The following is a 16,787-nucleotide window of genomic DNA, read 5'->3' on the forward strand; positions in this document are numbered from 1 at the left end:
TCTATTGTATGTATTAATAACGCCTTGATGTCCGCCAAAGGGTGAATCGTGATAATCTCTAAGTATTGTCATTTTTTCTTCGTGATTGTCTATTTTTTCTCTGGTATTTGTGATATCTTTATTTTTGTTAGGTTCGATTGATTGAATAATTTGTTTCTCATTTTGAGAATTGGCATCGTTATATATGTTAGTATCGAAGTCAGTTCCGTCCTTGTTTTTATCTTCTGCATCTGTCTTTTGTAAAGCTTTCTGAGCTCTTGTGACTGCCAAACAAGTTTTCTCGTCCATTGTGTCTTTGTCTTTATTGTCAGACGTATTTGCTGGTATTCTACTGAGTGCGTCAGCATTAATGTTAGTTTTTCCTGCTTTATATTTTAAAGTACATTCACTATATTCTAATAGTTTGTGGTGTAATCTAATAAGTCTTGATGTGGGATCCCTTACCCTGAAAATACCGGTTAGTGGTTGATGGTCTGTATACTCAACGAATTTTCTACCTAACAGGTAACATCTAAAATTTTTCGTTGCTATAGTAGCAAGCATTTCCTTTTCTATAGTTGAATACTTTCGTTCTGTCTTGTCTAAACTTCGGCTAGCATATGCAATAGGTTTATCTTTCCCTACTTCTCCTTGTGAGAGTATTGCTCCAATGGCTTCATTACTAGCATCAGTAGTTAGAATAAAATCTTTTTCAAAGTCGGGATAAATTAGGAGAGGGGGTGATACTAATAAGTCTTTAAGTTTTTGGAAGGCTTCCTGACATTTGTCTGTCCACTTGAATTTTGCATCTTTTCGCGTTAAGTTAGAAAGTGGTCGTGCTATTTTTGAAAAACCTGTAATGAATTTTCTGTAGTAGTTGGCTAAACCAAGGAAAGATTGTGTTTGTCTAACGGTTCGGGGTACCGGGAAATTTTGTACACAACTTGTTTTGCTGGGGTCGGGCTGTGCCCCTTCTGCGGAACACTTATGTCCCAAATATACAACTTCTCGACGGAGGAATTGACATTTTTCTACATTAAGTTTTAAATTGTGTTCCCGCAACCTGTCAAAAATTAGTCTCAATTTTGTATTGTGATCTTCTATATTTTTGCCATAAACGACTAGGTCGTCCAGGTATACAAAACATTCTAAACCTTGTAGTCCAGTTAGTATATAGTTCATGAGTCGTTGGAAAGTCGCCGGGGCTCCTTTGAGTCCAAATGGCATTCGTTTGAATTCATAGTGTCCATACGCTGTACTGAAAGCAGTTTTTTCCCTATCTTCTGGATGGACAAGTACTTGGTGATAACCACTTGCAAGATCCAGTGTAGTGAAATATCTAGCATGTCCTAGTTGGTCGAGTATGTCCTCTATTCGCGGTAGTGGGAAAGCGTCCCCTATTGTACAATCGTTAAGTTTCCTAAATTCAACAACAACTCTCCATCGTGCTTCACCGTCTGGACCCGCCTTTTTAGGTACTACTAAAAGTGGTGAGTTCCAAGGACTTTTGCTTGGTTGAACTATATCGTTTTCCAACATTTCAGCAAGTTGTTCATTTATAATACCTCTTTGTTTTTCAGGTAGTCTATACATTTTTGTATTTATTGGAGCCTGATCTTGTTTTATTGGTATTTCATGTGTCATTGTATTTGTGTGAGTCAATCTGTCTTCTGGTAAATGGAATATGTCATTGTACTGTGCACAAAGATCTAATATGGCCTTTTTTTCTTCATTATTTAAAGTTTTTTCTTTATTTAAACTCTGTTTAAGTTCTATTATTCTTTTTTGCTCATTAATTGTTGACGTTTTTCTGTAATAACATGAAATGTGGTTTGTATCTGTAAGATTCCTATCAAGATTTATTAGGTATTTTATAATTTTTTAAAGGGACTAATTCTAAATCAATATTATGTATTTTAATTTTATGTTGTTTTGTATTTATTATTGGAACTAATATACTATTTTTGTTATGTTTAACTAAACAATTTCCTAAAAATACTCCATCTTCTATTTCTTTTCCTAAACAAATCATTGCTTCTTCATTTTGTATTGGTAGTTCTATTACATGCATGTCAAACTTGCGGCCCGCGGGCCGCATGCGGCCCACAACGAGTAACTTTGCGGCCCTCACACAGATTCGAGCTAAATTTTAGGTCTCATACAAATTTATAGATAAGATGCTCAGATGAATTTTAAAACGGCAAACATTTTTCGACAGTTTGTATGGGAGCTAAAATGTATCTTATTATGAGTTTGTTCTGACCAATTAAAGTTCGAAATATGCTTAAATTTTTCTCGATCTGCGTACCAGGCATGGAATGTACCTGAAAAAAAAGTTATAAATTAATAAGATATCGTGAATTAGGAAGCGAACGTTCTGATTTAATCCAACGGTAGGTTAAATCATGAATGCCATAGGTATGGCATTCTTTGTTTTTTTTTTTTTTTTTTTTCATAAAAATTAGAATAAATGTCGAATGATATAGTAATGGAGGCATGCGATTTTTAATGTAACTGCGAAGTAAATTCCAAATTTCTATGAAGTGGATATAACCGAATTTTATACGTCTTTTTCAGTCAGATTTGGCACAATTTAAAACTGCAATTAAAAATCGTTTGCAAATTTCATACAACTTTCGGATGCGAGCAAATATTTTAACTATTAAGAGAATTAAAATCCAGCCTAACTTACACCTTGGTCTGGTGAAAAACAAAATGGTAGTAAAGAAGAGATTCTAGTTATCAGGAAGAAATCATTAATGTTATAATTCTTCTTATTTTTATAAATCTGTTTTAAAGAGTTCTAGTTTAGCTTTTTTGTGGCCCATCAAAATTTAGATCTCGCTGTTTTGGCCCCTAGGAACCACTGAGTTTGACATGCCTGTTCTATTATCTTTTTTGATCTGGGAGGAATTCTCATTTCCTTTTTCAAAGTTAAACTAATATTTTCTTTATATGTGTCGCCATTTTCACGTGGTAAATTCTGTTTACCTATTCTAGTCTGAAGAAATGTGTTTACTAATATTAGTCTATTTATAATGATATATGTATAATAATGTTATAACCTTTGTCTGGATAGGTGTGCTTATTAATATAAGTGTATGTAAAATTGTATATGATAATGTTATTATTAAATTATATATTTCTTGTAATTTTGTCTTTCCTAACCCTTGAGGTTGTATTAATTGAGCTAAGTTTTCATCTTCTACTTCTTCTTCTTCTACTTGTGTTATAATTTCATTTGTTTGTTGGTGAAAACCATTTATTGTTTCTTTTTCTTGTGAGTCCGCTGTTTGCAGTGTATTTTGATTAATTTTTCTATCTAAATTGTGGTCTGTGTGTGCAGTACCTATTTTCTTCTGGTTCCTATGACCTTTCTTATTATTTTTTACATGTTTATTTTCAGAAATATTTATATTCATCATTTTTCTAATTTCTTCTTCTATTTTTGAAGAAATACCATTGTTTGGGGTACACGAAGGTGTTTTAGTTCTGATATTCCTTTTTCTGAGAGATAGTTTTTTCTGCTTACCAGAGCCACGTCGCAATGATACTTTCTGCAGTTTTACTTCTTCTCCAGTTGCACTAACTTTTTGCCCATCGTCTTTTTGTTCCACTTTGCGAGGCAGATATTGAGATTTTGGTGATTGCAAACTAGTGGTTGTGCTCAAGGAACCTAAATTGGTGGTCAATAAACTTTCAGAATCTTTGTCTAGGCCGGTCGCAATGTTGCGCCGCAAACTACATTTTTCTTCAAGTAATTTTTTCTCCAAATTAAGTGTGTTTGAACCTTTACCCCTCACCTTTTGATTGTGGCTTGTTTGGGTTTGTTGCTGTGTTTCATTTGAGTTATACACGTGCGAGTGATATCTCGTGAAACAACTTCCATTGTGTGAAATGGGCAACCCATTCTCTGTATTTACATCGGATTCCAGCAGTGGGATACTGAATACTTCACCAACGTGTGTTCCCGTGATACTTTTGTGTATTTGTGAAAATGTTAATAATTTGTTTGGGCCATCTACATTACAGTATTTTCCCAAAAAATTATACCCTAGAATTCCATCACCTGGGATGGCTAGGTCATCTTCTATAACTTGAAATTCACATTTGGGTAGTGTTGGTATTTCAATTTTTCCTATACATTCTCCTAATGTTCGATCAGAACCACAAGGTGTGTTAATGGTTAACTTCTTTTTAGTGTTTATGAACGTTTTATATCCTAATGCTCCTTTTTTAAAGAGACTGACCTCTTAGCCGGTGTCTACCAATAACCGTGTTGTTTTGTTTCTACTATTTCTATTGAAGGTAAATTTATCTTTTTATTTACTGTTAATAATTCTGAGTCCTGTATAGGATCAGGTTTCCTTGGAACTTGGTGTTTCCAATGGGATTGTCCTAAATTTGTCTTAATTCTATTTAAAGTCGAACGGGGAAACTTTCGGTCGACTAGTTGGAGTTTCCCGACTGGGTGTTTTTCCACTTATTTCTAAAAGAACACTCATTGATTGTGTGATTTTTTCTTCCACAAAAATCACAAACGGTTTCCATATGGAATACTCGGTTTTCATTGTTATTTTCTATTCGGTTTTGAGAGTTTGGATAAACATTTCTAAAAGGGTTCGATCTGTTTTGATCTTGAGTCCTCTGATTATTGTGATAGTTATTTTGTTGATTACTCGTGTTGTAGTTCTGATTGTGGTTTTTATTACAAGTAGCCACCTCGTGGCCATAACTTTTACATAGTTGGCAAATTGGAGTGTTTTGTCGTTTAAGGCATTCACTGTTTGTGTGACCTTTTATGCTGCAGAAGCTACATATTATATTTTCTTTCGCTTGTAATAAAATATTTAGATCATTGCAAGTAGGCGCAGCCGCTTGAGTGTGATTGCACGATGTATGTGAGAGTGGTATTGTTTCCACTCTCTGCACGTGTTTTTCCATGCTAAAAGCGGTTCTTATTAGTTCTTCTAAAGATTGATTTCTTAAAGTAAACAAGTATTGGCCTGATTGCTTGTTTGAGATCCCGGAAGCAAGGGCTGATTTAGCAAAATCTTCTAATTGTTTTTTTTTACAACATCAGATTGATCACCATACTTAATGTCTGCTGCCTCTCGACATTGTATTAACCAATGTCGAAGCCTACTTACAAAAGTATTCAAAGTCTCGAATGGACTTTTGCGACTGGTGATTAAACTATTTACCAGATCATTACCATCTTCAATTGGTAAATATGCTCTGTTTAGGATTTCTTCAAACGCTTTGAATGTAGAGGGCTTTGAAGTTGATATAAGGTCAAGAGCATCCTCTCGTAACCGAGTAGTCAGTATTTCTATGAATAGTTTTTCATCTATTTTAGGTATGTGATTTTGAATGGGACGTAAGCATGTCCAAAAAATTTGTAACTTCTGTGCTATCCTTGGGTCATTCCCTCCCGAAAATTCAGGAACGCCGTGTGATAGCTTGAGAAGTTTTTCAAAGCCTAACGACATTTTTTATTGTTTATGTTGGTTTGCTTATAAAAAGAGTGATTTTATTTGATTCTGAAATTTCATTTTTTTTTCTTTTTATTTTATTATTTTATTTTTAAATATTGAAATCAGGAAGTAAATTAAAAGTTTGAAGTGACTTGACTTCAAATAAAAGCATGTCAGTGGAAACGAAATTGTAGTTAAAATTTTTCTTTTGTATGTTCGTAGGATGGCATGCTGAAGCTGGAGGATGCTTCAGTTTCTAAGGCAATTGTTTACTCTCAAAACGCCATACCATCCTACCGGCTGCGACAATTCATGTTATGTAATCTTTCATACATAACGAATATTAATAAAATGGATTTGCCGTAAAGGCAGGGGATGTGAACCCGACAAATGGGTTCCTCTCCCTTTTTAAGATAGTTCCCCTAAAGTTCCATATTTTCCAGTTGTTAGGCACACTGGGGGTCAGTTATTTGGAGGCAACTAAGGCCCACTTCCTCAAAGAGAGAAAATAAAAGATTAATTAATGTCTTTGTAAACTTTTCTTACATTTATTGTTTTGAGAATATTCGGATACGAGAATAAAGGTCCCTTGAGAATATTCGGATACGAGAAAAAAGGTTCCTCCCAGTGTAGTTATCAAGACTGACACTTTTCTTAATAATTCTTATACTATTTATACAATTTCATTTTAATATTACACACTAATACTTATACGACTAAAGTATACAATATAAAGTATTAAGCATTACCCAATTACAAAACTAAGATTGCTTACATCGCAATCTTGGGTAATACTTTATTTTGTTGCTTATTATTTATTAACCTTATTGTTTATTAACCTATATTTAAATTATACCTACTTAATTTCTTTTACCTTACTTTGCGTCATCCTCAATTTCTTGGTGACGCAATTTGAGCCATCAACACTCAATAACCAATATGACCCATCAGCAATTTTCTTTTGTTTATTTTAATTGTGACGATCCAGTATGCTTTGTCACCGGATCGTCGTCGACCTGCCGTCGCTTCAACTTATTATTGAAGTTGAATCATTGGCCAGGTGTTTACAATTGTTGTTGGCCCAATTAATTTGAGTAATTCGTTTGTTTTGTTTACAAAGCGAATTACTCTTGGTGCCCTTGAATTTTTGAATTATGAATGAATTAAATTATTGTGGAGGGTTATGGTTAGTGTGAGACATAATAGATTAGTGTCTAACACAACAAATGCATAATATTATAAAAAAAAAAACAAAAAAAAAAATCTTTTGAAGATTTACCTAAGTTTTACTTAACACATCACATTATTAACTCTTTCCCAACTTTTTTTTGAATTCTTATTTTTTCCACAAAAAAATATGAAAAGCCTTGAGACAAGGTGATGTAATTCGATGTCAAATGTACCCAAAAAAACGCGTTTTTGTCCTATTAATATTCAATTATTTCAAAAATGAGACGTGCCAGTGAAATTTTGACTTCAGATTCGGGGATTCGGACTCAGCACACAAAATTCCTCTCGAAAAGGAGGGTTTGGTTTTTGCTCTATATCCATTGCTGACCAGTGTTATCTTTTGAGCTAAAAAAGTTGCAACGCATTTTTCAGTAAAATAAAAATAATAATTCGTCGCCGTAAAGCAAAATTGTTCTAAGTCACAAAAAGCAAATTTTACATTGAACGATTTTTAATTTTCAAATTGGTTTAACCCTTAACCACCTACCCCTATTTCAGTCACTTAACCACCTACGTGCGGTCCAGGAGACCGCTACAGAATTTTACCTCTATCTCGCAAATTCTGGTATTATATTTTTTAAAAAATCTGTAATATTGTTTACAATACATTTAACCATTATTTTAAAGACTAAAATAACGTAAATTAAATTAATATTTTGTGATTTTATTAAAAACTTCATATATTGGCGCTTTTAGAGCAAACAATGACATTACATTGCGCTCTGTTACTGTAGGAGCTTAAAATTTCGAATTCTTCCTATTTATTCTTATAAACTAACATATCAAAGAATTAAATAAAAATAAAGAATGGAATATAAAAAAAAATCTTCAACAAAATTGCAAGGCACTTACATTCACAATTTTTCGCTGCAATTAGTGCAAATTTTGCTCGGGCACCCCAAGAAAATTTTGTTTTTGTACATGAAATATTAGTAAACTGTCTCCCGTTTCATTTTGGGATCACAACTGGATCTTGTTTTTCGCATTTTAAGCATTTCTACACTTGATACGATAAATCTTCAATTATTTGTAGAAAACGGCGAAAAAAAAAACATAACCACCTACCTGCGGTCTCGGAGACCGCTGAAGAATTAATTTTACTAACGTAGGCCAAACGTGTGCACGTATTAACGCCCAAAGCTCATGCGTGTTGCTGTTTCAGGTGTAGAAAAGGTACATAGATGCACACTATCGCATTATTGCATTTGAAAAACCGTTGCGGTCTGTGAGACCGCAGGTAGGTGGTTAAGGGTTAAAGCGACAATTTTCTGCTCGTTTGCCATTCTAACTTGTTTTTTATAAAGTTTTGTTCTTTTTCTCTTGAATAAAATATACAAGTTTACCTCATTATTAGGTGTATACTATTTTTAAATATTTGTTTAAACTAAAAACCCAAAATTGGACATAGAACAATTCCTGTACAAGTACGTTTTTTCCTTAAATAAAAAGTGGACTTAGAACAAAATATGATGGGACTTAGAACAATCAAGAAAACTCGGGCTCATTTTCAAAAGGCTATTTCCCTGTTTTTATTGTTCTATGTCCCATTTAATAATATTATTTGCGGAATGAAATTTTTTTGACAAAAACGGTTTTCAAATTTAGAAAGAGCACCCTCAAATTAGTAAAACTGCATCATTAACTCATTTTCGGTAAATAGTGAATTTAGCCGACGAATTATAAAATGCCGTTAAAAACCAATGTGTTTTAAAATAAGGGATTATTTAATTACTAATAAAATTGGAAAATTAATCTTCTCACTATAAAAATGTACCTATAAATATATTAAAGATTGCAGAACCATTAGATACAATCTTTTTTTGTTGTTCAATGTTAATTTTGTAGCTATTAACTTAAAGTTGAATAAAAAATTCCGAAGACCCTCAGCAATACTGTGATTTTTAAGTAAATATGTACTAGCATTTTCTAAGACTAATTTTGTTCTTGTTGATCAGAAAATTCATTGAGACCCGTTTGCTGAATCGAAACTCAAGCATTTAAGTTCAACCTTAATCCTTATGTGACATTTTACGCAGAAGAAAAAGTAGAGAATAAGAGTTTATGTTCAACATAAATTAAGTTTCGTTCCAGCAAATGGCCAGCAAATGGCCCTGAGCAATAGCTAATACGCTAATTTTTGAGTTTCGATTTTTTTGGAACAGAAAATAGAAAAATTGAGCTTTATTAGCTCAATTTTTCTATTTTTTATTTTACAAAAATAAAATTGGAACAGTAATACAAAAATTATTGTGAAATAAACAAAAATAAATACGCCTCACTTTAAATGAACTCTGAAGAGAAGCATGCAGGTAGTGAGATATTTGAAGGGTTGAAAAGAGTATAATCCCGGACAACTAATACAAACTTTTATGGACTTCCCCCACACAGTCAAAAAAGAGAACATTTCCAGGAAAACCCGGACGTATGGCAACCCTACCTTTAGGTTTTTCTATACAAATCCGAAACTAATCTTTCGGATTTGAAATAAACATATTAGCCGTGTTTTATTTTTTCCGTGATCCAGACCAGATCATTTGAATTTATTTACGTTAAAACAACAAAGCAAAATCCTGTCTGTGTTGCATTGCAAATTAATGCATTGATCTGATCTGGATAACAGGGAAAATAAAACACGGCTTTTGTTAACATGAATAATAAATAAATTAATTGAGAACATGACACAACAAAATTTATAAAATGTTTTAATTTCTGTTTTATTCAGCGCAATCATTTCCCATTCCAATGGAGGAGCCAAAAAAAATATTGAAGGCTTTGTACGTGGGATGTAAAGATGTTTCTCGACCAACAGGAATGGAAATTATCAATGAAGCAATAAATAGTGTTATATCAGAATCAAGAAATGAAGATTGGGAGAATGTTAACGTTGTTATTGCCCCGAGCATGATAACAGTGCGCAGTTCAAAGGTAATTTATATTTTATTGTATGAATGAATGTAGGTATAGAGCACTAGGATCTTCAAGGTCTAGTGAGTAACTTCTTACAACACGGTGTCCGTACAGGTTGATATCTTTCATTTATTCAATTTGTTTGGAGTATTTAGGAGACGGAAGATCTTAAACTACCACCTGGTGCTGACCAAGGTATCTATGTAGGCCAGTCATTTCGTCGGAAAAAAGTGGCTTTGAAATGCAAAATGACCGAGAAAGCTAAATTTTGGATATGTTGTAGGGGATGCTTAAAAGCTTAACTTGAAGTTTTCGACCAAGATTTCTTATGAGCTTTTTCCGCCATTTTGAAAAAAAAGGATAAAATTGGTTTTTTGGTCCTAAATTTTTGACTTTTTTGATCGATATCTCGAAAACGGTTCATGATACGCAAAAAACGTGTAAACATGAATTGTGGAACATGGTAGGAGCTATAAAAAAGCTTCTTATAAAATTTTCGTATCGCGTAGCCGAGTTATTGTCAAAAAACCAATTTTATCCTTTTTTTCAAAATGGCGGAGAAATCTTGGTCGAAAACTTCAAGTTAAGCTTTTTTAAGCATCCCCTACAACATATCCAAAATTTAGCTTCCTCGGTCATTTTGCATTTCCAAATATATAAAATGACTGGACTATTGGTGCATTACGCATCAGTGCCTCGCAATTGCCCAGTATAGTCGGGTCAAATTAGACTAAAATAAGGGGGTGAGGTTACATAAATTCCCAGCAAGCTGAAAGTTGGTAGGATTGTTGGAAACACCATTAAATCTAAAAAGTCCTCATCAATCCGAGACCTGGAAAAAATTTACTTGGGGTCAAAGGTCACAAAAACTGGTTTTTCACGATTTTCAGGAAAACGGTAAGTCTTATCAAACAAATTCAATGCGAGAATTGTAGACCAGATTATTATATATAAAAAGTGTCATGACACTTTTTTTCCTACTACCGTTTTTTTTTACCCACCGTTTCTTAGGTATAACCATAAGCAAAAAACACCAAGACTGGAAACTTTCGTACGTCTTTCCCCCCAAAACCCTTTTGTGTACAGTGTTGTCTGTGAATATATGTGAAAGCCACCACGTTGGTAAATGACGTTAACACGCACACATTTATAGATTCACGACATTCACCACACATCCAACACGAACACAACGATAGGTTCACGACATTCACCACACCTCGCAGCTTGTAGGCAAACGTCAGTTGACCGCCGAGTTTCCAGTCTTGGTATTTTTTGTTTATGGGTATAACGATTCAAAAAGTTGAAGTTGAGTTGTAATCGTCATAATCAGGCCTATTCTGAAAATAACTCCCAACTGAAAAGTTCTTGAAATTTCATTATTTTTTTGGCTTGAATTTCGTTCTTCAATGATTCAGAAAATGGGGAAAGCAAAAAAAAATGTAAATTTTCACCATTTTTCCGATTGGGGAACTTCTCCCGAAACCATTTCCCTGGGAATTTTTGTTTAGAATAGGTCCGACACCCTGTTGTTTAGAATAGGGACACCCTGTCCGATAGAGAATGGACAACCCTTAAACGGCTAATAGCTGATAGTTCAGTGTATTTTAAATTTTATCATCTTATGATTTCGTTCACTACAACCACGATTGAATGAATTTTATTTATTTTTTTTTTATAATTTTCTACAATAATTGCATGAGTACATAAACACTTTAAAAATTTCATAGCTATTGCACATTTTCCTTAAAAAAAATTTGAAATCTGTTTTTCGATGCAAAATGTAAAAAAATTATTTTATGAAAAATTTTAAACACCTGTGGTATAAAATAAATCTGTAGAAACCTAGGTGGCCAACATTCTTAAAAATACGCTCGTATAAATTTGCAGTTACTTGAGCGTCATGGGGACCAGAGATCCAAATGTGTATGTTCCAACCTGTTCGAGCAATTTCAATTTTTAAAAATGATCGTTCGTGCTCGATCGTTTTCTCTCTATACTCGTAAATCATCTTACTCATAAACAAAAACACTCACAAACAAAACCATACAAATTGTTTGAACTCATGAGTATACTCGATTCTCAATACCCACGAACAAAATTACTCGTAAACAGATCGACTGTTCATAAACACTAGGCTTTACTCGAAATGATCGAAAGTGATCGAAGTGTTCGAACGTGATCGAAAAATCATGAACAGTTTGAATAATGAAAACAAGCACTTCCAATTTCTACGTCCTATAGGTACCTGTTGCATATTTTTTTTTTAATTAGATTTTGAGGGTTAGTTGTTTGCGGTACAACTGCATTTAAAGCAGGTTATTTTAATTTAACAATTGTGGTTTTAGAAAGGGATTTTCAATGCCTGAGTAAATAAAAAAGTAATTAGTCGTTAGGTAACAATACAAATAGTGGGGAATGCCCAGTTAATTTGTGCAGGTAGGTGCGTAGTAGAAACTGTCCCTAAAAAATATGCAATAATACAATTTGGGCTGATTGTTTTTAAAACAAATTACTATTTTTTCGGTTAGGTATATTGGGGAAAATACAAATCAGCATGAAAGGGTTAAAGGGAAAGTTATGAATGAAATATTTTAGTTCAAAAGCTGATTTCTTGCGAGAACAATATTTAAATATTAATCTTCTGAGTTCATTTAAAAAAGTAATAGTTTTATAAAAAACAATGGAAGAACAAAGTACTAGCTTAAATGTTAATAATAATATATTTTCTATTTGCGACAAAATAAACTGCCGAAGTAAGGTATGGGGGACTTTTGGCGAAATAAAAAATCAAAATGGTGATACTATACCAAACTTTGTGGTATGCAGATCGCGCAAAAAAGTAAAGAAAAATTTTAAAACAACGACGAACCTTTTGAATGAAAATACAACAACGATTGATATTGAAATAGAAAGATACATTCAGTTTAATTCGAAAGGCCCTGTGGATATTCTTCAATGGTGGTGTGAAAATGCATTTTCACAGGCTGGAAATATAATTACAGAAAAACGATCGAGGTTGAACCCAGAAACTGTAAGTAATTTGATGATTGCGAATTCAAACTCAAAGATAAATCCAATTTAAATATATTTTTTTTCATAATTAATAAATAAAAATTTTTGTATCTAGCAATTAAGTTTTATTTAATTTTTCTTTTTTTTCTGTATTTAATTTAATTTTATTCTAATATGTTTTTCTTCATTTCATTATCTTGTCAAATTAATTAATTTAAATAAAACAAATGTAACTTGCTTTTGTGTACCAAACTGATTCTCTTTTATTTATGCTACAAGAAAAACCACCCTCGAACACTATGAACATTTCCTTTCCAGTTCGAGTAATTTGGATCACATTGATCATAAACATTTTGTTCACGATCATTTTACTCGATGATGAAAATTGGTAAAAATGTTTCTTTTAATAACAGAAACCAAGAACCCGAACAGTCTATACAAATATTTTAGGTTAAAGGGTGTTTTTTTGGGAAATAGGGAAAAATCCGCGATAAGTCCGATAAAATCAATGGTATAAATGGTACCCTTACAAAATTCATTAAATATGTTCTCTTTTCCATGGGAATTACGAATAATGTAAGTCTATACATTTTGTTTATGTGAAAGGGTGTTTTTTTTAAGTAAAGAAAATATGGGTATATTTGAAAAGGTGTGTGATACAAGAGTAATATTAGTGGTACCCTATTGAAATTCAGTAATTATGTTACTTTTAAGATAAGAAACTACAATCTAAAGGGTCTATGAAAATATCATGGTTTAAAGGGTGTTTTTTTGAGTGGAAACAAAAATAATGGGTCACCCTAATGAAATTCGGTAAAAACATTGATTTTGGGATAGAAAGCAAGAATAAAGAGTTTTCATAACAAAAATTTTGGTGAAAGGGTGTTTTTTTCGAAGAGACAGTAAAATCTGCAATTGGTCCCAAAAAGCCAATGATTCATTTAATTTATGGTTTTGATGACAAATTAAACATTTATAGATAAGTTCTTACACGTTTTACGCGAATCATAGATCCATAAAATCAAAGATCCATAGAAAACGCCGTTTGGAGCTTATTCCCTTTGGCACGTTCTTTTTATCAAATTTTATGAATTCTTTTGATTTTTTTAAGTCAATCCGTATCCAGATAATAAGTGTAAGTAAATAGTGGGAATTAGATATTTCGACAAACACGTTAAAAATTCAGAAACATGAACCAATAAATTGTTTTTTTTTAACTGTACTTTCATGCTTTATGGATGGATTTGGCTAAATTGCCCCATGATTATATTTTTTTCGTGTTCCTGATAAAATTCCCTTCAGAATAAAAAAAAAAAATTATCGCGCTCGAGTATTTCGAGGTGGAGTTTTTTTTTAACGTGCCTCCCCCATTTTCTTATGCCACGCTCAAATTGTCAGATTATTGAAATATACACTTTTCTGGATGTACTTAACCATTCCTTAATCTGACGCGCTCGAGTGTTTCCGAAAGAACACCACTGTATCAAGCTTTTTTATTTGGTAGGAGTACATTACTGAGTACAAGCTTTCTCCCCATATGATTTTCTGACGTGGTCGAGTAACGCGCGAAATCCCTTCCTGGGCTCCCCTACCAATAGAACGATTGAACGAAACGGTTTGTAATAAATGTATGTAGTTTCTTTATTTTTAAGACAAAGAATTAGCGGTTGCATCCTATTGGTGTCTAGTGATGGGCAAATACCCGGTATATACCATTTGTGGGTTTATACCTTGGGCAGGGGCGTACACACCATTGGGGCAAGCAGGGTGGTGCCCCGGGGCCCCCAACACGCCAGGGCCCCCACTGGAGACAATGCAAAGAAGGGAACTTATAAAATTAATCACTTTGGACACAAGAGAGACAAATTATATTCTTCAGTGTAATGCAAAACGAATTGGTTGTCAGCCACATAATATTCCATAAAAAAAAATATATATATTACGTCAGGGCCCCAAAAAATAAATAATAATTGTCTTAGGGCCCCTAAAAATGATACATGAATGATCTTAGCAACCAACAAATGATGCATCAGGGGCCCAAAATAAAAGTAGGGCGCCCAAATGGTCGTGGGGGTCATGACCCACCCCAAAACCTCAGATGAAAAACAGAAAATTATGAGGCAAAAAGGTGGAAACGAGCTTTTAAACCATAAGAAGGGTTTCTTTATTGTTATGACTATGCTTTAGGAAATGATTCATGGGCATATTAGCAAGAAGTCGTTTTTAGTTGTAAATATAACGAGGCCATGAAAAAAAAAAATTTTGTTTTCTTACACATTTTTTTAATGAAAACTTTTAAAACCTGAAAAATCATATAATTTTCCATGATATAATAACTACTACATGATTACATGTATCTCGATCCACGAACGCTTTATCATATCTACATAATCGCAATAACTTAATAACGATATTTTGGTTTAAGAAGATATAGGTACGCTTTTCTTTCTAACAAACCTGTGTGGAGGAAATTTATTTCATCCTAAACATACCTATGTATTTTTTAATTTGTACATATTTTTCTTTTTAAAGCCAACTTTTGCTTTCAGAGATCACATTTCTCAAAATGCGTATTAAACATATAACTATACTATTTTTACTCGGTACTTTTTTATAGAAAAAAATATTTATGGTTTGATGTTTCCGCAAAAAAAATAATTATGCTGAAAACATCGCTCTTGGAAACATCGATGTAATCGAAACTTCAAAGTTTTTTTTAAGTGAATGGCACCATTCAAGTTCTACTCAAAACACGAATGTGGAAAAAAAACATTTCTGAATTATTTTCGTACTTTAAGTACAGTTGAACCATAAATTAAGGTACCTTCCACGTAAGAATTTTGTAAAAATATAGGTAATTTTCTCCAAACCGGTCCCTGCGATTTTGATAAAAACATTCAACTGCACTCGCAATGTAAAATATAGTATGTTCAACGTTGATTCAATTTTGAAAAAAAAAAAATACATTTGAAAATGATGGCTTTCAACGAAACATCATTCCGAAAAACAGTTAAATCAAAGTGGTTTCTGTTTATTTTTACTAGGTTCAAGATTTACACAGTGTAGAACGGTTATTAACTACAAAATTTGTTTAAAATGACAATGATTGAGTAAAACTCGGTTGTAAAGTCGAATGAATACTAATTTTATTTCACTACGTTCCTACTATATATATACAATTTTCTAGTCTTATCTTCTATTCTTAATGTCTATGTTCTTATCAATCTATTCTTACTTATGTAAATTATCTGTAGATAACCGTCAGTGTATGCTTAGGGTAATCTGTCTTATCTTTATTTCACATACACATTGGGTTATCTATAGATTTGTTATGTTCATAATGTTTGAACATTCTGCGGGCCAACAGAAAGGGCTAAAATTCTTTTCCTGAATATTATGCCTCGTACTATATAGATTACTAAAATAATAACCAAAATGCAACTTAATATAAATCCGCTGTGACCGCTTATGTGGTGAAGGTCCAAGCCCTTAAGGTGAATGTTTTCCCTCTTAAACCTTTCCAAGTCTCGTTGAATTTTGAGTAGTTCATTTTTGTTGTTTATTATCGTTGCCTGTATAGGTTTGATTCTTTCCTCTGCAACTTCGTCCAGTGCCTTCGTCCATATCGTCTGTTCCTCGAAATGGCTGATGGTTTCAGACTTAACTTGTTGCGGTGAAGTAAGGAAACCTCCGTTGTATCTAACCGTGCATTGTGGCCTTAATGTTAGAAGCCCTTGTGCTGGAAGCTTAACCAATTTGTGCTCAGAATTTCCACAGCTTATATGAATAGCCGTGGTCGTAAATTGTTTAAACAACCATGTATTTGGTTTAGTCAACTGAATCCATTTGTCTTGCTGACCAACTCGTTCAAAATGACAGCTTGCTGTTTTTGCTTTCACATGATCCATCTGCTGCAGTTTTCCATGACCAATTACCATGGCAAATATAGTGCGTTTCTTCGTTTTTTAGACAGAGATTTAGTTGTGCCTGACTCATTAGATTGTATGCGTCTAATTGGAAGTTGAAGACAAGTATTTCGGTGTATATTTTTGGTGTCACAATAATATCTCCCTGACGTATTGGCAAGTCAATTACCCGAAAAACGTCCGATGCTTCTGAGTGAAGTAGTGGAATCTCCGCGTCTATTACTAAACGCCGGCCAAGTATGAATCCCCTCGCTTT

General features: G+C 33.2%; 1 protein-coding gene across 12 annotated transcripts in view; it reads left to right on the forward strand.

Annotated features, from left to right (window-relative positions):
- The window catches only part of LOC129906890 (protein Fe65 homolog), a 359,219-nt gene that overhangs the window by 292,136 nt on the left and 50,296 nt on the right, over positions 1-16,787 (forward strand). For all 12 annotated transcript variants that reach the window (XR_008770866.1, XM_055982875.1, XM_055982874.1 and 9 more), the window contains one exon: positions 9,409-9,611. Coding sequence is in view for 11 of the 12 variants with exons in the window: in XM_055982875.1 (XP_055838850.1) it covers positions 9,409-9,611 (203 nt within the window). In the remaining variant the exon portion in view is untranslated. The remainder of the gene's footprint in view (positions 1-9,408; positions 9,612-16,787) is intronic.

Source organism: Episyrphus balteatus, chromosome 1, assembly GCF_945859705.1.
Source record: "Episyrphus balteatus chromosome 1, idEpiBalt1.1, whole genome shotgun sequence".
NCBI lineage: Eukaryota > Metazoa > Arthropoda > Insecta > Diptera > Syrphidae > Episyrphus > Episyrphus balteatus.